At 37.4% G+C, this 23,916-nt stretch overlaps 1 protein-coding gene across 1 annotated transcript in view; it reads right to left on the reverse strand.

Annotated features, from left to right (window-relative positions):
- LOC150085930 (P2X purinoceptor 4-like) overlaps window positions 1–23,916 on the reverse strand; it is a 118,044-nt gene that overhangs the window by 4,119 nt on the left and 90,009 nt on the right. Inside the window, exons 9-10 of the mRNA XM_090374745.1 lie at window positions 18,954–19,101; window positions 4,262–4,360 (exon numbers count right to left, since the gene is read on the reverse strand). Of these exons, the coding sequence (XP_090230871.1) occupies window positions 4,262–4,360; window positions 18,954–19,101 (247 nt within the window). The remainder of the gene's footprint in view (window positions 1–4,261; window positions 4,361–18,953; window positions 19,102–23,916) is intronic.

The raw sequence follows: 23,916 nt of genomic DNA on the forward strand, positions 1-23,916 counted from the left end.
TACATACCAACTAAGAAATATTGTTCAAGGTTTAGGCCTAAATGGATGTCAGATGAACTAATGAGACACATGGCAGAGAAGAAAAATACATGGGATACATATAAATTAACACGTGACACAGAAGCCTATGATAGATATAAGCTGGTCTTTAACCAAGTCATAAAGGAGGTTAGACAAGCAAAGGCAGATTATGGGAAATCTTTGGCAAAGGATGCAAAGAAAAACAGCAAAGAATTCTTTACATATGTAAACTCTAGAAGGAAGGGGATGAATCAGATTGGTCCACTTCATATCGATGGTTCAACTGTTGATGATCCTGCTCAGGTAACAAACAAACTAAATGAATATTTTGCATCGACATTCACACATGAGGAGTTATTCAGCGAGGGGAATGCCAGAGTGTATTCAACTCTGGCAGTAAGCTAGATAATCTTGTAATAACTGAGAGTAAAATGGAGGAGAAATTGTTGAAGATAAACACAAGAAAGGCACCTGGGGTGAATGGGATCTATCCAGTTATATTAAAGGAGGCAGCAAACGAAGTAAGCAAACCCTTAGCCATAATTATGAGAGCTTCCTTGGAGTCAGGGGACGTACCGATAGACTGGAGATGTGCAAATGTGACCCCAATACACAAAGGAGGATCAAAGGCTGACACAAGTAATTATACACCTGTGAGTTTAACTTCTATTCCAGGAAAATTAATGGAGGCACTGGTTAAAGAAGCACTGCAGGATCATCTAGATAAGACTTCAGTTACAGCTAGGACACAGCATGGTTTTGTTAAGGGGAAGTCTTGCCTGACCGATTTGATTGGATACTATGATGCAGTCACAAAAGAACTGGATGCAGGGAATAACTTTGATATTATATACTTGGATCTAAGAAAGGCTTTTGATACTGTTGCACGTGAAAGACGGCTGCACAAATTGGAGCAGTGTGGCATTGGAGGCAAATTGCTGCTATGCATAAAGGGGTGGTTGAGGGGGGAAGGCAGAGAGTGGTAATCAATGGACACTGCTCATCGTGGACTAATGTTATTAGTGGAGTCCTTCAGGGTTCAGTATTGGGTCCATTATTGTTTTCTGTATTTATAAATAATATTGATGATGGGAAATGAAGCTTAATGTCCAAGTTTGCAGATGATACAAAGGTTGGCAGGGTTGTTAAGGACACTACTGACGCTATGCTGCTGCAACAGGAACTGGAAAGGTTGAGTAGATGAGCTGAGAGGTGGCAAATGAAGTTTAACATTGACAAATGTAAAGTACTACATATGGGAAACAGCAACCCCAGAGCAACGTATCAACTCTGTGGTACTACACTGCAATTGGTAGAGAATGAAAAGGACCTGGGGGTAATTGTGCAGGCAGATATGAAGTTCTCTGAGCAGTGCAGATGGGCTGCAAGAGTAGCTCATGGTGTCTTGTCAATGATATAAAGGAATTTATCTTGCAGAGATAAGAGGTGATTATTCCCTTGTATAAGGCAATGGTCAGGCCACACCTTGAGTACTGTATACAGGTCTGGCGGCCTCATTTCAAGAAGGATGTAGAGCTGCTAGAACGAGTACAGAGGGGCAACAAGATTAGTGAATGGAACAAAGGGTTGCTCTTACGAAGAAAGGCTTAAGTTTTGCAAATTACAGTGTCTGGAGACTAGGCACTGGTGAGGTGATCTGATAGAGGTGTATAAAACTTTGAATGGTTTGAGCATGCTCAATTCTGATGGGATTCTTCCTCTTGCTCAGAATAATCACCTGAGAGGACATAAATTCAAATTGAGGAAAGACAGATGTAGGATAGATGTGCAGAAATTTGCCTTTAGCCAGTGGGTAGTTGGTTGGTGGAACAGACTACCATCCCTTGTTGTGGAAGTTGATAGCCTAAATAAATTTAAGGCTCAGCTGGACAGGTATTTTGAACAAACGGAGGGGTAAAGTGGAAGTTTTTTTTTTTTTTTTTGGTTGATGCTGCATAAGCTTGCTTTCTTGCATCATATGCCTCTACTAATGCTAATTTTATTGGATACTATGATGTGGTCACAAAGGAACTGGATGCAAAAGATAATAATTTTGATATCATATATTTGGATTTCAGGAAAGCTTTGATTCTGTTGCACATGGATGGCTACTGTATAAATTGGAGCAATATGGCATTAACGCTAAGTAGCTACAATGGATAAGACGATGTTGAGTGGGAGAAGACAGAGAGTGGTGATCAATGGGTGCTGCTGTACATAGACTAATGTTATTAGTCGGTTCCCTCAGGGTTCGGTCTTGGGCCCAGTGTTGTTTTGTATATTTATCAATGATATTGATAAAGGTATATGAAGCTTAATGTTAAAGTGTGCAGATGATACAAAGGTTGGCAGGGTTGTTAATAACAGTAATGATAGTATGCTGCTGCAACAGGATCTGGAAAAGTTGGGTTGATGGGCTGAGAAGTGGCAACTGAAATTTTACATTGACAAATGCAAACTGGATATGGGTAACAGTAACCCAAGAGAAATGTACCAACTATGTGGTGTTACACTCAGGGTAGTGGAGAATGAAAGAGACCTGGGGTAATTGTACAGTCAAGTATGGAATTTTCTCAGCAGTGGAGACAGGCTGTCAAAGTAGGTAATGAGGTTTTGTCAATGATATACAGAAATTTTATGAGCATGGATAAGGAGGTGATAATCAGGCCACGCCTTGCATACTGCATACAAGTCTGGAAGCTTTATTTTAGAAAGGATGTAGAGTTGCTAGAATGAGTACAGTGAAGTGTAACTAGACTGGTGAAGGGAACAGAGGGGTGCTCTTATGAAGAAAGGCTTAAGTTCTACAAATTGCATCTGCTGGAGACTAGCACCTGTGAGGCGATCTGATTGAGGTTTATAAGGCCTTGAATGGATTGAGCAGGCTCAATGCTGATGAGATTCTTCTTCCTGCTCGGATTACAAATCTGTAGGGACATAGATTCAAACTGAAGAAAGACGGTTGTAGAATAGATGTGCGGAAGTTTGCCTTTAGCCAGCGGGTTGTTTATTGCGGGAACAAACTCCCATCTGTTGTTGTGGCAGTTGATAGCTTAAATAAATTCAAGTCAGAACTAGACAAACATCTGGAATGAATGGATCAGTGAAATGGGAAGGGTTTTTTTTTTTTTTTTTTGTCTGATGCCGTATAAGCTTGCTTTCTTGCATCATGTGCCTCTACTAACTTTCATCTTCAAAGCACAATATAGCCCACACCTTATGTTTACTACCAATTTCGGCAAGTTTCAGTGAAATTATTTCACTATTCTTCATGAATGAAATCTTTTAAAGAAGCCTATGAAGTCTCTAGCATCAATTTTTCAGATGTGTCTCCAATTCATTCCACAAATACTCAATAAATGTAATGAATGTTGCGTCAACAGAATTATGATGGCACAAACACACTGTCACTTATGATGGTTACTACATGACCCTTAGCATGTTTTCTGTTATTTCATTTGGTAGTTAAGATTTTCATCTTGGTAAACACTTAGAAGAATTTTGCTGCACAATCCTGTTTTCTTTTCTTTCTTTCTCCTTTTTTTTTTAGATCTGCACTATTTTTGGTTGAACCTTCCTTTTATCATAGCATAGCATAGCATAGCTTTTACCTTAGCATAGCTCAAAATGTACGAATTTTTTCAGTTCCAAACTTCTTGGATAGGATGGTATAATATAATATCCAGGTTACACAGCCTGTGGTTTCAATAACATATTTTTGTTAAATTAGAGATCCCGAAGTCCTGACAAAATCAGTCGCTGTGCAGTCATCCAATATTTGGGGAAAAAAGGGACTAATGCTAAAGGCAATTTGTGAGGATAATGTTACAACAGTGAGGGAGGATGCCCCTTCCTATTCTATGGTTAAGAAGTGGACAGCAGAATTTAAATGAGGGAGGGGAGAGCCTGTAAGATGACCCACACTACAGAAGACCTGGAATGTCAATTACTACAGTTGTTGAAAATGTGCATGCAAATGACATAATTTTTATATCAAATAATTGGGCAAACTGGTTTGCAAATTAAGGAAACCCAGAAAACAGAGAGAGACTCCCACTAAAGTAGTGAAAGTCTCTCTCTCTCTCTCTCTCTCTCTCTCTCTCTCTCTCTCTCTCTCTCTCTCTCTCTCTCTCTCTCTCTCTCTCTTGTCTTAAATAGTTGCTATATATCATAACCAGTCTGTATTGGAGCAAACATTATCTGTTTTATAAATAACAAATAAAATCACTGGTATACTCACTTCCGGTAGCAATGGATCTGGAATGACATATTTATGAATTCTGTAACATCTTCGTTCTCTGACCATATAAATAATTATGAAATCACATATTACTGTACCCTACATAAAAAGAAAAATAAGCTGTATAAAAAGTTTTTGTCATATATCTCTTAATGCAATTCATTGTGAAAGGGATTGAGACAGTAATTATTATTAAAGTTAAAAAGTATTACTTTCAAACAATTTATCTATTCATATAATTTTCATATTCAGGAACAAACTTTTAACACGTCACTTTTTCACTGGGCTTTTTTCAAACAATTTATCTATTCATATAATTTTCATATTCAGGAACAAACTTTTAACACGTCTCTTTTTCACTGGGCTTTTTCACATTGTGGCAATAACACTCTGAAATGATTTATGGTGTTATATTTATATATTACATCATATTATATATCATTTCAAGGAGTCCCAAATCTTCTCTGATGTTATCTGTTCATTTCAATTTTAGTCATTGTTTCAGCTATTATTAATACAATAACTTATTTAATAACCACAAATATCTTAAATTGTTATCTGTGCCATGCAATTTTTAATTTCTTATCAGCAAAAGTCACTGATACATGGCTACTTGGATTACTATTGATAGATACATGAGAGCAACAATTTTTATTTCATTGCTACACAGCACATATAGCAAAAGTGCAACACAGAGATTAATTTTAATAAACTTAGAGCCTCATAATTCTTTTGATATTAATAATATAGATTTACCACTAATATAATTAGTTTACCTCTACTATCAGGCTTATTTCTTTAATAAAAATCTCATGTTTTCTTGATTTGTAGTATTGCTTTATTGTATAGAACTGATAGACTAAACGATATAATAAAAAAAATAAAAATAAAAGAATAAAGAAAAATAATTTTTAAAAAACATTTTTTTTGAAATGCAGTAAATTTTACTGTGTGAGCCAACCAGTATTAGAAATTAAAAATGAATGTAGAAAATATAATTTAATTTAAAAAAGAAGAGGAAAAAAAATCAAACTATAACCTGTATTTAAGGATAGTCATTCTCCCAAGCATGAACAAGACTTAGGCCTGTATAAATCTAGTTAGCTGATGAGTAGTATACATCATGAATAGTTAAACTAATAGAACAAACTTATCTGTAAACATATCTAAACCTCTATCTGAAATATCTATCCAAACACTTTCTTGTTCATTTCACAATACAGGTAGTTGTCAACTTACGACCATGTTAGGTTCTGACCGACCGGTCGTAAAGCGATCTGGACGTAAGTCGGACCAGTTTAGGTAAATCAGACACTGTGTACAACACAATTGGTTTACTATTTACAAAAATAAAAAAATATGAGAAAGATATCAAATACTGTATAAAACCTAAAAAATATTTTATCTTAAAGAACTAAACAAAACATATGTAGAAAATAGATAAGAAATATTTTACTGACCACTCTTGCTTGGCTGCGGGTCATCAATGCCACCACTTGATGTAGTGGGAGTTGTTTTTCTCATAAACATGTTGATTTTTGTGTGAATTGTTTGTTTCCTTTTCTGCTCATAAATTTCACGGTATGGCCAAAAAGCATCTTGTACCATTCGTTCAATCCCTGCAAATCGTTCAATGTTTGGGTCCATTTCCTCAAAATGTGTAAGAAGTTTATTTAGTAGAGAAAAACCTTCAGATAGCCCTCTAGTGGTGAATTTTCTTTCTGGTTCATCCTCATCTTCATTTTTCTCTTCTTCCATCCTTTCTTCTTTGGTCATTCTTTCTTCTTCCAAAGCGATAAGTTCTTTAGATTCTTGCTCTAGCAGCTCCTCAACATCTTCCACACTTCAATCTCTAAAGAAAGTCCATTTGCCAGTGTTACAATATTTTCCGTAACCATTCCAAGTTCATGTTCACTATCAAATTCATCAATAGTATTAACAAAATGCTGGACACAGTTTTTCCAGATTCCATTCATGCATTTCTTTGTCACAGCCTCCCACACAGCTGCAATATTTTTGATGCATTTATAAATATCGTACTGTTTCCAAAACTCTTGCAAAGATAGTTCTGGATCGGCGTCTGTTGCGGCTATAGCTTGGGCGAAAGTGGTTCGAAGATAGTGCACCTTAAATGTGGAAATTGCCCCTTGGTCCATAGGCTGAATAAGTGGAGTTGTATTTGGGGGCAAGTAAACAACTTTTACATCTGGATGGAGGTGGTCTAGGTGAGGTGGATGGCCAGGTGCATTATCTAAGATTAATACAATTTTGAAAGGAATTTCTTTCTCAAAGCAATATTCATGAACTTGAGGTACAAAACAATTTAATAGAAACCAGTCTTCAAACAATGTTTGAGTCATCCAGGCTTTTCGGTTTGAACGGAAGTATACAGGCAGAGTGTGCTTTTTTACATTCTTGAATGCACGGGGGATTTTCAGAATGATAAATTAAAAAAGGCTTCAGAATGATAAATTAAAAAAGGCTTCAGAATGATAAATTAAAAAAGGCTAAATTAAAAAAGGCTTGCTTAAAACCATGCCTGGTTTTAAGCAAGCCTTAAAACCAGGCATGCTTTTGGCTTCTTGGTGAATGTAAGTGCATTCTGGCAATCTTTTCCACAACAATCCAGTCTCATCCACGTTGAAAAGCTGCTCTGGTTGATACCCTCCTTCCATAATTATTTCATCCAGACTTTTAACAAACTCTTGAGCTCTTTCCACATCCGCACTTGCTGATTCTCCAGTGACTCGAACCCTATGAAGGTTGAATCTTCTTTTGAATCTTTTGAACCATCCTGTTCTTGCTATAAATGTCTGAGTGTAATCTTTTCCGGCACGTTTCTTCAGCGTCTGAAAGAGACTTCTAGCCTTTGACTGCACTGTAAGAAGACTTAAGGGTGTTCGCTTCTGTATCTGATCTTCCATCCAAAGAAACGATAATTTTTCCATTTTGTGGATGGGCCCTGTACGTTGTTTAGTTATCACTGTTGCTCGCATGGGTGCCGAACCTTTAACAACTTCACGAATCCTTTCTTTGTCTTTCAAAATCGTCTACACTGTAGAATGAGATAACTTAAAATCACGTGCAATCGTGTTCACCTTCTTTCCTGCTTCATGTTGCTTGATCACTTTCAATTTTGTGTCTAAATCAATGGCCTTTCTTTCTTTCTTGACAGGTCTAGGAGTAGACAAAGGCACTTTCCTCTTGGTTGACATGTTTAGGGGTTTTAAAAAATGCTAATTGTAACACAAATATAACTGAGCCAAAAATAGTGAACGTAATGTATGCAAACAGAGATTGAGATGCATGAATCACGACATATATACATACATTAGTAAGATGTTTTGTTCAACTGTGATGGCAAAGCTGACTAAATGGATTAAGACTAACCAAACACACGTTACGGGACAGTGGGCTGATGCTATATGCACAACCGTTCCCATTAGGCTTTGGGGACCACACGGATAAGGCGTGTGAGTGTAGTAGAAAAATCTGAGAGCATTGCATTAAGAGAGGGTCGACGTGCATATAGCATTCTTCCTAGCAACAATCTTTTATGTATGCTCAGTTCAGACTGAAACGAGGTGCGAGATGCAGTAGCAGTCGTAAAGCGCATAGGTCGTAAGTCGACGACTACCTGTATATATGGCCTCAGTTCCAATCTCAATGATGTCCATTTCACTTACAATCTGCCAAGCCTCACTTACATTTTCTGACAGAATCCAAATTATTGCTTGATTCCACCACTGCTCATCTCAGTTGTTCTATTTATTTGCTGTCTGATTCCTTTTGCTTCAAAGATGGAACTTGTGCATATGTCTGCTCTGACATTCCCTGTCAAAGATTAATAATTTGAAATTTCCTCTTTTCATTCTTTTCTGACTTAAAATCTCTCTAACCCATTCTGTCAAATACATCTGTTGCCTCTATTGTTCTCCCAACTTCACTGTCACTTGGAACTCTTTCATGTCCTTTCTTTGAACTTAACTTTCTCTAGGCCAACTTTCCTAACAGTAAGGTAATTTTTCTTGGTGATTTTAATGTTCACAACTCCAATTGGCTTCTGATTTCTAGTCACACAGACCCAGCTGGTTGAGATGCTGAGGCTTTTGCAATTACTAATGACCTTGCACAGATTGTTCATTTACTTAGCAAAATACCAGACAATCCTAACTACACAACCAACACTCTTGATCTTTTTCTTACAAACAACCCTTCCAAGTACATGGTTGAGGTGAGTGGTCCTCTAGGCACCTCAGATCACAACTTGGTGATGGCCTTTGCTCCAATGGAGCCTTTCTCTCATGGCCATTCCCAGCCTTGTGTTGTTTGGTATTACAAGAATGCAATATAGGGTGATCTGGGAGACTCCTATTCTTCTTTTCCTTGGTTGGATTACTGTTTCAAATCTTCTATGTCAATGGTTGCTCAGATCATGTCAATAAAATTATTTTTGTAGAGATGAAATCCTTTATTCCACACTCCACCTTAAAATTTCATCCTTTATCTAAACCTTGGTTTTCCAATAAATTTACTAAGGCTTTTACAAGATAAGAAAATTGCATATCACAATTGGCTTGCATCCAAATCTTCAGGTTCATTTTCTGTCTGCACGAAAGCTTGCAACAGATGTAAAGCAATTATTAATCAGTCCAAACTAGATTTTGAACAGGCTAAGAATAGAAAACTACCATTCTTGTCCAAATAAATGGCAGTCAAGCATTTTAGTCTTTTGCCAAAGTTATTGGCTGCAACTTTTGCCCATCTCTACTCTCACCTCTGTTAAAACCCAATAGCTCTACTTCCACCTCAGCTAAAAACAAAGTCTACCTGCTACTTTTCTTTTAACTCTTGTATTGATGATCATGATAAACCTCCTTCCACCATTTCAAGTACACTCCATTCAATGCCTCCTGTGGTCTTCTGTCAAAAGGATGTTAGAAGATCTTGGAACAGTCTTAATGCCAAGAAAGTGCCAGGTCCTGATGGTATTTCTCCACTTGTTCTCAAAACTTGTGCTCCCAAGCTTACTCCTGTTCTGTGTTGCCTTTTTACACTTTAAATTGGTGTTTTTCCTTCTGCTTGGAAATTTTCTCATATTCAGCCAGTTCCTAATAAGGGTGACAAGTCTTGCCCATCCAATTATTGTTCCATTGCACTTACAAAATTACATTGCAAAATCTATTAAATGCCAACTCCTAAGCTATCTAGAAACCACCCATCTGATCAGTGATTGATAGTATGGGTTCAATAACTGTTTATCCACTGGAGATATATCTATGGACAAATATCTTACTATATCTATGGACAAATTCAGTAGAAAAGTTTGGTGAAACTGAAGCAGTTGCTCTTGACATTTCAAAGACTTTTGATCACATTTGGCATAAAGGTCTTCTAAATAAGCTTCATCTTATGGTTTGCCAACTGTTTTTTGTAATTGAGTATCTAGTTTTCTCTCTGATCACTCATTGTGGATAATGGTAGATGGCTCTTTTAACTTATCCATTAATGCTGATGCTCCCAAAGGTTCAGTTCTTTCCCTCACTCTTTTCCTCTTCTATATTAATGACCCTTCTCCCATATCCATTGCAAAACTATCGATAAATCTTATCCACAGTTTGGTTGGTGATAGTTCATTGCATTCTACCTTCCAGTTTGAGAAACCTTGCCTTGCACAAACAGCTTCAACTTCTCAAATATCCACTATGAGTTCCTTAAATGCCAATCTCCAGGTAATTCTCTAGTCAGGCAAAGATAACTTAGTTAATTTCAGTCCTTCTAAAACTCAGTCCTGTCTTATATCTCACAAAAAGGATTCTTTTGCTCCTATGCTTATCTTTTATGACACTCAGATTTCTGGACAAGATCAGATATCTTTACTAGGGATTACCCTGACTTCTAATCTCTCTTAAACACATTAAAAATATTGCTTCCTCTGTATCTAAAAACTGAGTTTTCTATTTATCTCTGAATGTTACTTTTCTTTTAAATAGCTACTCACTCTGTACAAATCTGAAATCTGGCTTACCGTGGAATATTGTTCCCACAACTGGGGCAGTGTCTCCATAACCTCTCTCAGGCTTCTAGACTCTATTCAAAAGAGGGCATTTAGGTTAATTAATAACCCACCTCTTACAAATTACCCCAGGGGCTCACATCTGGTGAGTATGGGCTTGGCACACCCAGGGTCCTGAGCTGGATATCATCATTCTTCTCTTTCTTGGCGATTCCCTTCTACTTTTGTCTCTCTCTCTCTCTCTCTCTCTCTCTCTCAGGGTGACTCGGGGATTTTTTTTTTTTGACTGGTACAGCATAAGCCTCAGGCTTCCTTGCGCCGTGTGGCTGATAATAATAATAATAAAGTCTCTCCATTCTCTGTCTCATAGATGTTGTGTTTCTGCTACATCCTTTTCTCCAGATACTTCTATGGGCACTGTTCCTCTGAACTAGCTTTTATAATTTTCACTCTTCCCTCCAAACCCAACCGAACTCATGCCACAACTAATCATCATCCTTTTATTGCTGAACTTGGGGAAGGGGGGGGGGGAGAGAGAGAGAGAGAGAGAGAGAGAGAGAGAGAGAGAGAGAGAGAGAGAGAGAGAGAGATGTAACATTTAAAATGAGAGGTATGATTAAAAAGTATAAACCTTATATATAACTGTAAAAATTCTGAAAATGGATACTGGAAGCTATCCACCTAGATCTGGAGAGGAATGCCCAAGGGGAGTGCAACATGAATAGGTAGTGATGTAGCTGAGGACTTATGCCCAACTAAATCCACATCACTGGATACTTATGGTCTGGTCTTATGCTGTTGAGATGACTGGGGTAGAAGCAATGATGATCCACAGTGGATTACTATGTCTTACTTAGGTTCTGGGAACGTAAGGGTAGTTAGTAACAACCAGAGGTCAGTGCCAATTTCCTGGGCTTGTTTTAGCATCTGATGAGGGCCTGAGAATCTGAAGAGTAACCATTTATCATAACTCTCTGCTTATGTCACCCTACAGTCCATCTAAAAATCTTACCATGATCCCAACGTTCAAGCTGATATAATAATCTCTCATGTGGGATTGAACCAAATGTTTTGCTAAAATCCAAATAAATAACATCAATATAGTTACTTATATTCAATTCACGAGTGTTCTGTAAAAGTATTTTTCACTTACAAAACCATGCTGTGTTTCCTTCAAAATACTAATTCTATCCATATGCCCCTGTATTACATTCTTAATCATTGCCTCCATGATCTTCCCTACCACTGAAGTCTGGCTGACTGGTCTGTAGTTACTTACTTCTCCCTTAAAACTACTATGTACTGCCCAAAAATTGGCACGTCTCCAATCAAAAAGAATCTCCCCCAAGTCCAATTTTGTCCTCAAAATTAATTGCAATGGTTCAATGCATTCCCTTGCCATCTCCCTCAAATTACTAGGTATATGCCTTCAACTACAAGGACTTTACTTGCCTTTAGCTCAAAAGTCTTTTATCACCCCATTTTCTTCTCCTCATGAAAAGTCTCATCTTTTTCATCACTCATTCAATTCATCAGCAACATCAGCTGGGTTATCTAAGACATTCCTACATCCATGAATCAGATTAGATTACATAAGTAATCTAATCTGATTCATCTTTTTTATTCTTTGTATCCATGTATATGAAAAATTCCTTGTTTCCATTCTTGCTGAAGAATCTGCCTTTGCAAGTCTAATCCTTTCTGTGGCACTATTATAAATCACCTTTAGTCTTTGTAGGCTTCAGTAATTTTCACTGCAATGTATTCATCCCATGTTACATTTTCCTGCTCGATTAAACTAACCAGTTCCTCATTCCTACAGCATAGCATCCTCCTTGTGCTATATTTTATTAATGGTTTCTATTAAATCATGACTACTGCTTTAAAAGGCATACCATAGTTCCCCTGTATTTACCCTCCCTATGCTATATGCCCAGTTGATGATAGTGCCCAGTGGTCTGTAGCAGTCCCTTTTCTTCCAAATAGATGATCCCACACAGATTATATTCATGTTATATAATTAGCATTCACCATATAGTGCAAGGAAGCCACAGACTTTTTCTGCATTGGCAAAAAAAAAAACAAAAAAAAAACAAGTAGATAAGAAAACACAAATTATATGCTTCTGTCATCCCACAGGTAACTATCCAGTTTACCTTTGAATTTATTCAAACTGTTAGCCTCAACTACCTGTGAGGGCAACTTGTTCTAGCAATCAATGACTTGCTGGCTAAAAGAAAACTTCCTACAATCTAATCTAAACCTCAAGCCCTGTAATTTGAATTTATGACCTCTAGTTCTGGAATTCTTTATAACAGTGAGAATTCCACCTTCATTCACTTTACTAATTCCTCTCAGGGCCTTGTAAACCTCAATCAGGTCATCTCTGAGGTGCCTAGTTGCCAAGCTCTGTAGCCCACATAATTGGAGTCTTTCCTCATACAGTCACCATTTTGTCGATCTCACCATTCGAGTTGTCCATCTTTGGACCCTTTCAAGAAGCTCAATGTCTTTTTTCAGATGAGGTCCATTAAGGTGTGCACAGCTTTTTGATGTGAGCCCCTGGGGTAATTTGTAAGAGGTGGGTCATTAATTAACCTAAGAACATTCAATGCTATATTGAGTAAAATGTAACTCGAAGGTAGAATATTCTTGTTACAAGAAATTCTAAATTCTGTTAACAAGCAAGCAGCCTAAGCTATTAAAACTGAAATTATATTTCTACAAAAGTTGCTAAAATTATGACCTTCCTATCTCTACACGATAACGTTTGATAGGACACCATGGGCTTTCCTGGCTGCTCATTTACACTGTTCAGAAGACTTCATATCTGCCTGTTGTAACTCCCAGATCCCTTTCCTCCTCCACTGTTTTTAATTATACCCCACCAAGTGTATAATTTATTTGTGGGTTGCTATTCCCCAAGTGTAAGACCTTGCATTTAGCAGCATTAAAACATAGCCACTTCTCAGATCATCTTTGAAGTCTGTTCAAGTCATCCTGAAGGAGTGCTGCTTGGCACTGATCATTAACTCTGCCAATCTTTATGTCATCTGCAAATTTTGACATCACGTCTTCTGTCCCTTCGTCAATGTCATTTATGAAAATGAGAAACAACAGCGGTCCAAGAACTGATCCTTGTGGGACTCCACTCCCGATGTTACACCAATCTGAAGAATATCCATTAATCATAACCCTCTGCCTTCTGACCTGCAGCCACCCAACAATCCATCTTAGAATCTTACCAGTAATCCTAACATGGTGTATATGTAGCAAGATATACGCAATTGTTTAGCATAACATGACCTTGGAGATGTTCTCAATTCTGCACACTTGGACTTCCTCCTGCCTCAGCTGGCAAAGTGCAGGCAATGAGATTATACGCTAATTGATATGAATACCACAGGTTCATTCCAGTGATGGAATATCTACCTCGTACTCACAAAATATAAGGAGTACTGGATCTTGCCATGGTGCCCATCGCAATCTCAAAAGACACAACACTCATATTGTATGACAGAGTTGGAGAGATGTTGAAGCTTTGCTCTGGAGATCAGACGGTTTTTTTTTGCTTCAAGCCTCCATTAAGCAAAGTGGGTAGTACAGCGCTGGGTGATGAGAATCATCAGCACTTAGTATTGCCTAGTGTCACAGGGGTTCAGCCATTCTGTGTGGTGTAGATGCCACACCTTGACCCATGCTGACATTAGTCCACACTAGGGTGGTTATCTCCAGCACACTAGACAGTATTTTTAGACCTTGCACATGGGAAATAACCCAAAGTTGTCAACAGTCTCACACGCATGAGTGTGTAAACAGAGGATATGGTTGTTGCAGAATGACTGGAGATGAAATCTGTATACTTCACTCACAAGTGGGACAGGAATATGCAGACCAGAAAGTGTCAGTTATCATCACTAGAAGAATGTCCATGACAAACCCCAGGAATCTACAGTTAACCAATCTCAGGTGGAGGGAGAAGAGTTATTCCAATTTTTCAACTCACATAACATTCCAATTGGTGTGTGAATATACATACTTATATAAACATTACACACAATAAAGATCTTATGAACTAGCATGCCACATAAACTGGCACACTGAAATCAAAGTAGTCAGTGCACCAAAACCAACCAGCCAGCAAATCTACACTGAAAAGTAATACACCATATTACAGTCAAATGAAAAGGCATAGACAATAATGTACAGGATTAGTATGAGGTGGTATGCACCACATTAGGCCACTTGTAATAAGTGGGCACCATAATCACTTCTGATTATAGGTACGACAATGAAGAGCATGCTTCAAGTGTAAATTGCATAGGAGGCCAACATACTTAGACCTACTCCTGCATGGTAATCACAGTAAATCAGTACATACTTAGGCACTACTTATTGTATGAATAATTATATAATTTAATTGTTAAATTACATTATTTTATTTTATATTATAACACAATCATTTTAATTAATTACATTTATTTATTTGTAAACTACAGATCCTGAAAATTTTCCTATCTAATAATAACAGGAAATAACTGAGTATTTATTTCATAATACATATGATTAGGGCACATGATTTTCCACAGCAAATAATGGAAAATTCCATGGCATAGCATGTGGGAAATCATTGCCTTTACAATTATAATTTATAAACAATGAAAGAACTTAATAAGCTAGAGAATAATCAAGATTTATGAATGAGATAATAAATAATAAGGCAAAAGACTGTCATTTATTTATTAAAAAATAATTGTTGGAAAACTATTAAAAAACACTGTGCAGTATGCTCAAAGATTCTTTTCAGACAAGCTGTAATATAAAGGAGAAAACACAGAGCCATACTTTGAAAATGAGTGTTCCACATCAACTGATGATACTGGAAATGCCAGGTATGTTTTTGCTAATATGGTTAGCTTTGGCAGTCATTTTTCCAGAGAGGATCAAAAAGTAGCCAAATGTTCATGTATATCTTCTTGTTAAACAATGCTTAAATATATTTGCCACTCTTCAGATGCAGATGTTAATGGTGGCAATAAAGTTGAATGCTAATTGAATGATTTTGAAAATAAAGGTAATTGGCAAGGATGAAATAGACACACAGTTTTGAAACTCCTATGGCTGGGTGCATTGCACCTTCCACATATTCAGCTAATTTGGTAGCTGCTGAGTTCGTAGCTCTTTCAGAGAAAAGGAAAACCTGGAGTCCCGAGCCATGATAAATCATCTGCAACTTTGTTGTATACATCAGATGTTAAGAAGTTGTATGCCTCAGAAGCAGCAAGCATACCCATTAATGTTCACCCAGAACAGCCAAAAATTCAAGTTCCACAGTCAACATATCCATGCTGTCAGAAGGTAACAGCTGAGAGATTTTTCTAAGTTGCATTGTGCTAGCATTGTGTTGTATTTCACTTTCTACAAAGCAATATGTTTTGCATGATAAGCTGCTGCATTTAACCAGGTATTCCAGCATGTTATCATTGGAACTGAAGGAAGAGATGGCTTATCTATGTTTTTCTCATGCAAGTAATTCAAATAACATGCCCGGCAACCTGGAGCTTTAGAAAAGATTGCTTTCATGCCGACAACCAAATTATCACACAACTCAAGGCAACTTCAAAATTTGTCACCAACCAAGGAAAATCTCTCTCTCTCTCTCTCTCTCTCTCTCTCTCTCTCTCACACACACACACACACACACACACACACACACACACACACACACACACACACACACACACACACACACACACACACACACACACACACACACACACACACACACACACACACACAGCTTCTTTATATCAATAATTAATCCTCTAGAAAAGGTGCAGTAAAGCACCTTTTCCAGAGCATTCACATCCTTCCTGAAATGAGAAATGCAGATCTGCTGGAAAACTGGCACAACACTATTAATTAATGTTTTTGTGAAGCAGTCACTAAGAACTACTTCACAGAATATATATTTCTCATGAATTTTTTCCCCCTGGCTAAACAGAATGAATGAAAAATATTATGATGATATTATTTTCAAAAATTTGAAATTGGCAAAATAAACAAGAACCTCAAAGTAAGCAAATTTTGAAAAAATTAAATACAGGGTGTCCATAAAGTCCTTGTGCACTTTAAAACTGCAATAACTTAGGTTCTTTTTAAGATAAAACAATCTGTAAATTAAAATCTGAAAAGGTAATTTATTCTAGTGTTTATTCAGAAAATTATTACTTAATTATTTACTTTAATTTTGGTTTTTAATTTTTTCAGGTAATCTACCCTACAAGAGATGGTTTCAACAGAAGAGAAAGTGATTGTGTCCTCCTGCTAGTGGAGCTGAAGTGTTTAAAAGAAAATTTATTACGCACTACGCAAAGGAAGCACTGCACAGAAATTCAATTTCAGACTGGATGAATAAGTTTAAAGAGACTAGTTCTGTTAATGATAAGTAGCAAACTGGAATGCTAAACAAGGAAACTGTGGAACTGTTGAGGAAGCTTATCAGCAAAGCCTACGAAAATCACTAAGATAGATAGCTCTGGAACTTGATGTTCCTAAAGCAACAGTGTACAAAATTCTTAGCGTGAAACTGCACAAGTGACCTAACAAAACTCAAGTGCACCAAATGTTGCTGGAAGTGAACTTTCTGTCATAAGTTTAACAAAAATGTTAAAAATGATGCCATCTATTTTCTTAACAATCTAATGCTTAGTGTTCATTTGTTATTTGGTTTTTAGGAGCATTAGCAACTAAGGCCATATTGCTCCGGGAATATGTGGTGGTCATTCCCTGACCTTTCCGCATCCTCCGTATTTGGTTAATGCTTAGTGATGAAGCGACATTTGTCATTTGTGGTATGGTTAATCATTACAATTGCTGTATTTGGGGTAGAGAGAAACTACAAGAAGTCTGAGAACATGAAAGAGGATCCTGTAAAGTCAATATTTGGTGAGGCCTGGAAAAAACATGCATAACTTGTCCTTTTTTTTTTTTTTTTTTTTTTTTTTTTTTGAAGAAACAGTGATTAATCATGATAGATATTTTTCAGTGCTATACGATTTTTATTCCTGAACTAAGAAAATTAAGAATTGAAGCCAATATAGTTTTTCTGCACGGTGAAGTACCTTGCCACTTCATTTGGAATGTTCAACAATTTTCAACTGCTTGGCCAGCTCACTCACCTGATTTGTCCACATTAGACATTTTCTAATATGCTAAAAATGTGGTTTACTCCTCAAAATCTTGCTCTTTAAATGATCTTTGTACTAGGATCATAAATGCAATTATTGCCGTAACTGAAACACAACTGGAGAACATGTTTATGGAATTGTAAAATAATATTACATTTTGTATCAGTAGTGTTAAATTTTAATAATCTTATGATAATTAAGATCACTAAAAACTAGAACAGATTACCTTTCCAATGCATTTTACAGATTGTTTTTTATCTCATATAGAACCTAAGTTATTGAAGTTTTAAAGTGCATAAGGACTTTATGGACACTGCATATGCAGCATTAAACATAATTATGGGGGGAACTCAAACTCAGTTTCATTTTTATCACAGAAAATATGAGAAGATTTACTATACAAAACACTTTCAACAAGCAACAGTTGGTTTTGGGATCAGATGATATCACAAACAAATCAGTCGCTTGCTATAATCTTCCTTAGAGTGCAACTGTAAAATATGAATGAATGGCTTTTTTTCTGAAAAGTTTCTGAGTGATTCTTGTATTATTAAGCTACTGTGACAACAAATGTATACTTCTTTGAAAGATCAAATTAATACCGAAAGTCATAAGATGCCATGAGGACTTTTGATCTCGACTACTATCACTGCACTTTCATAGATTTTATTGCTGCTGACCTATCTATCCTTCATGGAGTTTTACTGCCAATGGTTTGTCCATTGATGGGTTAAATGTTTAATTACTTGGGAAAACGACTCCATTCCCTTAACTCCAATGCAGGGGATATATGGTGATGTTAGCATCTTAAACTTTCAAGATTACTTCTCACACAAAAATATTCCTGGTCCAATAAGATCTGCAATACCTTCAAGATGAAATTTATTACTCTTACACCAGCCAAATATGTCCGAAACCTCTCAGTAGTACATCCCTAGTTATTTCATATTTTAAGGTTTTTTTTATACTCTATTGATCTCTTATTATCCTTATTTATTTTATCTTATTCTCATTTATTCCTTTATCCTTTAGACTTGATAATGGAATCCCAGAGTGACTGCAGAAACATCATCACAAAAGCAAGCTGTTGTTGTTATTTGGTTTTTAGGAGCATTAGCAACTAAGGCCATATTGCTCCGGGGATATGCGGTGGTCATTTCCTGACATTTCTGCATCCTCCGTATTTAGTGGTCACGGGCTCGAACCCTGGTCTAATCAAGAAGCATGTGCTACGCACTGCTGATCCTGCCCACCTGGCTACAGAGGCACCCCAAAAGCAAGCTCATATGAGGTCCTGATCATATCCGTGGTGGAAAATTTATTCAATTTCCAACTACATTTCATATCAGTAGACTATACAAATTTGCATACAAACAGGGGTTGAAGTGTCTTCATTTTAATTCAATATTATAATAGTTTACATTTGATTATGAAAAAATAATGAAATTATTTATTTAAGGGGAAAATATACTAATACTATACTTACTACTGCCAGAAGCCCTAGGCCTGAACCTAAGTTCAAAAACAATGGAATTACACTGAACTGCCTACCCTGTCCTCTAACAAGGATTACAAATCTTATTCCATAGACCTTGTACAATGTTCTTTGATTTTCTCCAAAATATTTGGCATACCTATAAAAGACTTTATAGTATGGCAGAGTTCTTTAGGGTAAAAATAAAATTTTTTAAAAATAAAACTGATGAAAGAAACCAGCTGTTGTATAATTCTCTTCTAAGTGAGGATATTGTTAGTGTAATTTGATTCAGGGAGGATTTCCATGGTAAATCAGTGGTTAAGGCTATAATGCATGCACCAATTAAATAATAATATTAATAAATATACAGTGAGTTGGCTTTGCATTAGCAACACCCCCTTGTGTAGGAATGGACTGCTCTGCAATGCTGGTGAAGGCTCAAACTTGGGAACGGCTGGTAGTTTGTATGCATGGCAATCAGTTTTTGAGTGCCTGCAGAAAGAATGGGGCAGCATCAAGATCTTTCCGACTTTGAATGTGGAATGCTTATGGAAAAAAGACATGCAGGTGTCATTATCTCAACCACAGCAAACATGGTTAAGTGTTCCTATTTTGTGATGTCACAAGTCTATTGTGACTGGCTCAACAGGATTGAACAACCAGCCAAAGGTCACACTAAGACAGCCATGTGTGATGTTGATGCCTATGGTAAGTGTCGTGTGTCTCAGTTGTAACACAGCAGTGACGCAGCTAACCACCCAGTACAACACAGGAATAGCAAGACCGATATCCACATGGGTTATGCAGCAGGCATTAGCTTGTATGGTGACAGCCATCACAGGTACCCATGCTCAGTGTGAGACACAAGAAACTTTGCCTTGAATGGGCATGTCAGTGCAAATACTGGACCACCACCATGTGGAAATCCGTCACCTGGTCTGATGAATCTCATTTATAACTCTGTCGTGCTGATCAATGTATCTGCATTTGCAAAAAGCAACAACATGAAGCCATGGCACCTGGATGCAACGTTGTACTGTGTGGTTAGCCTCAGCCACTGTGCTGCATTGCTGCTGTGTTATATGAGACACACACGATGCTTCCCATGGGCACTGACCACATGTAATCTGTCCCACATGTAATCTTTGCCTGGTTGTTTGACCACTGTGGGCCAGTTATAATAGACTTGGAACACCACAGAACAAGAACAGTTAATCAAGCTGGTTATTGTTGAGATACTGGCACGTGCACACCTTGTCCTCACAGTCATTCCACATTTGAAGTTGGAAAGATCTTGACACCAACCCATTCATCCTCACGGACGCTCAAAAACTAATTGCCACACATCCAACTACAATCTTACGTTATCCATTCTTGACTTTGAGCCTTCACCGGCACCATCAGAGACCAGTCCATTAATACATAAGGAGGTGTTACTAATGCAAAACCAACTCTCAGTCTATATATATCATATTTTCTGGACAATAAGACACTGTTTTCTTGGAAAATGCTGCCCAAAATTCCCTTATGTCTTATGACCTAAAGGTATACTAGGTACATGCAATGATGTTTTTATCTTTAATAGCTAGAGAAAGTATGGTTAAGATATCCAGGTGGCCTTATCAAAAAGCAAATTTTTTAGTTTGTGACTATTTTGTAACAGAGGCAACAAAAACAACAGTTTCTGAATTAAACATCGAGTTATCTGTAATTCCAGATGGCCTTAGCCAGCAACTATTGGACTCTGAATTAACAGATCCCTTTAAAGCATTTTTATGTGAAGGATGGACTAGCATGGTGAATGAAGCAATCAACAAATAAATGAGTGAAAAATTAATGGGAGTTAATGAAACACAAAGTTGCACTTTCAAAGAAATTTGGAATCAGCAATGCCCTTGATGGCACCGAATATGTTACACTATAGAAGAATGTGAACATTCAAACCATAATATCTGTAATGCAGGAGTGCGACAGTAGCAACCATGAGATTTGTTTGCACCCATTTACTTATTTTATTTATTGCTCCTTGTAGCTGCTGTTCTATACTTCACATATTCTGAGAGTGATGACAGGAAATACTGAAATCATCAGCATATAAAGCAGTATCAACAGGTTTTGGTATATGTTCAGTTATGGAGTTTATTTTGATAGCAAAGAGGGTAGTGCTAAGCACGGACCCCGAAGCATGTCCTCTTCTTGGGTGAAGACTTTTGAAAGAGTATTTTGCAACCTAACTTGAAATGACCTGTGGCATAAGAAATTTTGAATATATTTAGGAAGATGTTCACGTAATCCAAGGTGATATAGGTTTTGAATAATTCCATAATGCCATGCTATATCATAAGTGTTTTCTATATCGAAACAGATCATTATGTGGTGATTTTTTTGGATAAAGGCATTCCACACATTGTTTTCTAATTTGGTAAGTAAATTAGCGTTGAATGATTTTTCCTGAAACCATGCTGTGCTGAATTGAGAAGGTTATTTCTGTTCAAAAACCATGTTAGATGAGCATTGATAATTTTTTCCATAACTTTTACCAGGCAACTTGTTAGAGCTATTGGATGGTAATTGCGTGGGTCAGAGAGATATTTCTCCGGGTTTTGGAAAGCAAGAATTATTGCTTGATGCCAACTGTCTGGAAATTGGTTTTCTAGGAAGATTCTGTTATATAGTTCTAGTAAGGCCATTTTGGATTGAACATCAAGTTTCTTTAACATCATATAGTGAATTTGGTCTGATCACTTTGCTTTGTCTGTGATAGAGCATGTTTCAATTCATGGAATGTTAAAGGTGGTTGTACTCTTCATAATTTCTTGTGGAAAAATTCAGTTTATGTCTTTCTATTCTTGCCTTGTATATTTGAAAACTGGGAGTATATGAGGTGGTCGCTGATATTTTGGCAAAGGTTTCGCCCAGTGCATTGGTTATTTCTGATGGCTCTGCAGTGATTTGTTCATTCCAGTTTAGGATCGGAGTTGGAGTAATCTGGTATCTGCCATTCATTTTATGAATTTTATTCCAGACAGTTTTAGATGGTGTGGAACTTGTTAATGTATATGCAAATTTTATCCAGGATGCTTTCCTACTGGCTCACCTAATATATCTGGCTCTTGCCCATGCCTTCTTGAACAATATGAGGTTCTCTATAGTTGGATATCTTTGAAAAGTATTCCAGGTTTTGTTTCACTCTTTTTTAGCCTGCACACGTTCTGCACTTGACCATGATTTTGGATGTGTTGGAAAGTGAGATGATGTTTTTGGGACAGAGTGCTGAGCAGCTTGAATTATTTTATTTGTTATATTTGTACTGCTGCATGTAATGGTTTTTACTTGATAGTATCAACATTTAGTTTTGCAAATGATTTATAAGTTTCCCAATCTGCTTCATTTATTTTGCATCTGGGAGTTTTACGTGACTTGCATGTGGTTCCTAATGCCATGGTGACAATTATTGGATAGTGATCGCTACTGAGAGGATCACTGTGCACTGACCAGTCAAGTATTGGAAATAGTACTGGAGAACATACAGACAGGTTTATAGCTGTGGTATTTCCTGATGGAAGATGTGTACATGTATGTGTGCCGTCATTCAGCAAAGTAAAATCATTCTCGTCTATATATTTTTCAATTTGTTTTCCTCTCCGATCTGTGGCTGTGTTACCCCACACAGGGCTATGCCTGTTGAGGTCACCTAGCATACAGAAGGGGGGGGCAGGTAACTGCATTACTATGTCTTCTAAGTCCTGTTGTAATAAATCTTGGTTTGGTAGAACATAAATTGTTATTACTGTTATGAGGGATCTAGTGGCTATGCATACTGCAACCGCTTCAAGGGTTGTGTTTAGAGGGAAGGAATGTGAGAATTTACTAGTGCTGCCACCCCAACATGGGTTGTGCCACCTGTTACTCTGTCCTTTCGATATGCTGTATAGTTCTTTATTAAGGTACAGTCTTGAGGTATGAGGTAGGTTTCTTGTAAGCACAGCCATAGTGGTACATACTGTGCAATCAAATTGTATGTCACCTATGTTAGTGTGGAATCCTCTACAGTTCCACTGGATTATGGTTTTCATTATTTGGTTTTGGAGAGGTTTTCGTACTTTTTCCTAGATGCTATTTTAAATCTTTCACTTGTAGATTTTTCCTTTTTGGGGAAATATGATTTTCCGGTATCCATCTCTTCTTCCACAAAAATCTGTAGTACCGATTTGATTTGTCTGCTTGGCTGGTCGCTTCTGTCTCCATTTGTTAAGACATTACATTTTCCTTGAGGGGCTTTCGTTTCTGAGTATTTTACATCGGGAGGTATGGATAGTGGTGTGTTGGCAAGTTTCTCTTGATGTTTTGGCTGGGATGCTGTAAATAGTGCTTGTGCCCAGTCTCAGATGGGCTTCTTTGGAGGAATTGTAAAATCTGATTGAGTTTCTATTGTATGCTGATTCATTATTACCTGTGCAAAGGAAGGTCTGTTTAAGATAGCCAGAAGTACAGTTCTCTTCTCTTCTTGGTACATGACAGAACGTTCTACTTTATACCACTGAACCTGCTTTTCTCTTTTCCAACATTCACATTTCTTGGATTTTTTTTTGATTTGGTAGTTGTTGGCGCATCGGCTTCTGTGGCCATATTGCACCTCCCAAGGTTTTTGCAGTACTTTGATCCAAGCCCGAGGCGGGAATCGAACCCACGACCTTTGGGTTGCCGGGCAGGTACTTTACCCACTTGGATAGCCCGGTCGGCACATTTCTTGGAATAGGTGGAATAGTCCCCCTTGCAGTTTGGACATTTCAGTTTCTCGGCTGAACAGTTCTGATTGCTGTGCTCTCGAGACCTGTAGTTGGAACAGATGGCAATGCCACGGCATGCCATTTGTGAATGGCCATACTTTTGGCATTTAAAGCAGCGGAGAGGATTCGGAATGTATGGTCTGATGTTACAATCTAGATATCCGGCTTTCAGAGATGTGGGT

The sequence above is a fragment of the Mastigoproctus giganteus genome, chromosome 5 (assembly GCF_048544385.1).
Source record: "Mastigoproctus giganteus isolate SK-2022 chromosome 5, ASM4854438v1, whole genome shotgun sequence".
Classification (NCBI taxonomy): Eukaryota; Metazoa; Arthropoda; class Arachnida; order Uropygi; family Thelyphonidae; genus Mastigoproctus; species Mastigoproctus giganteus.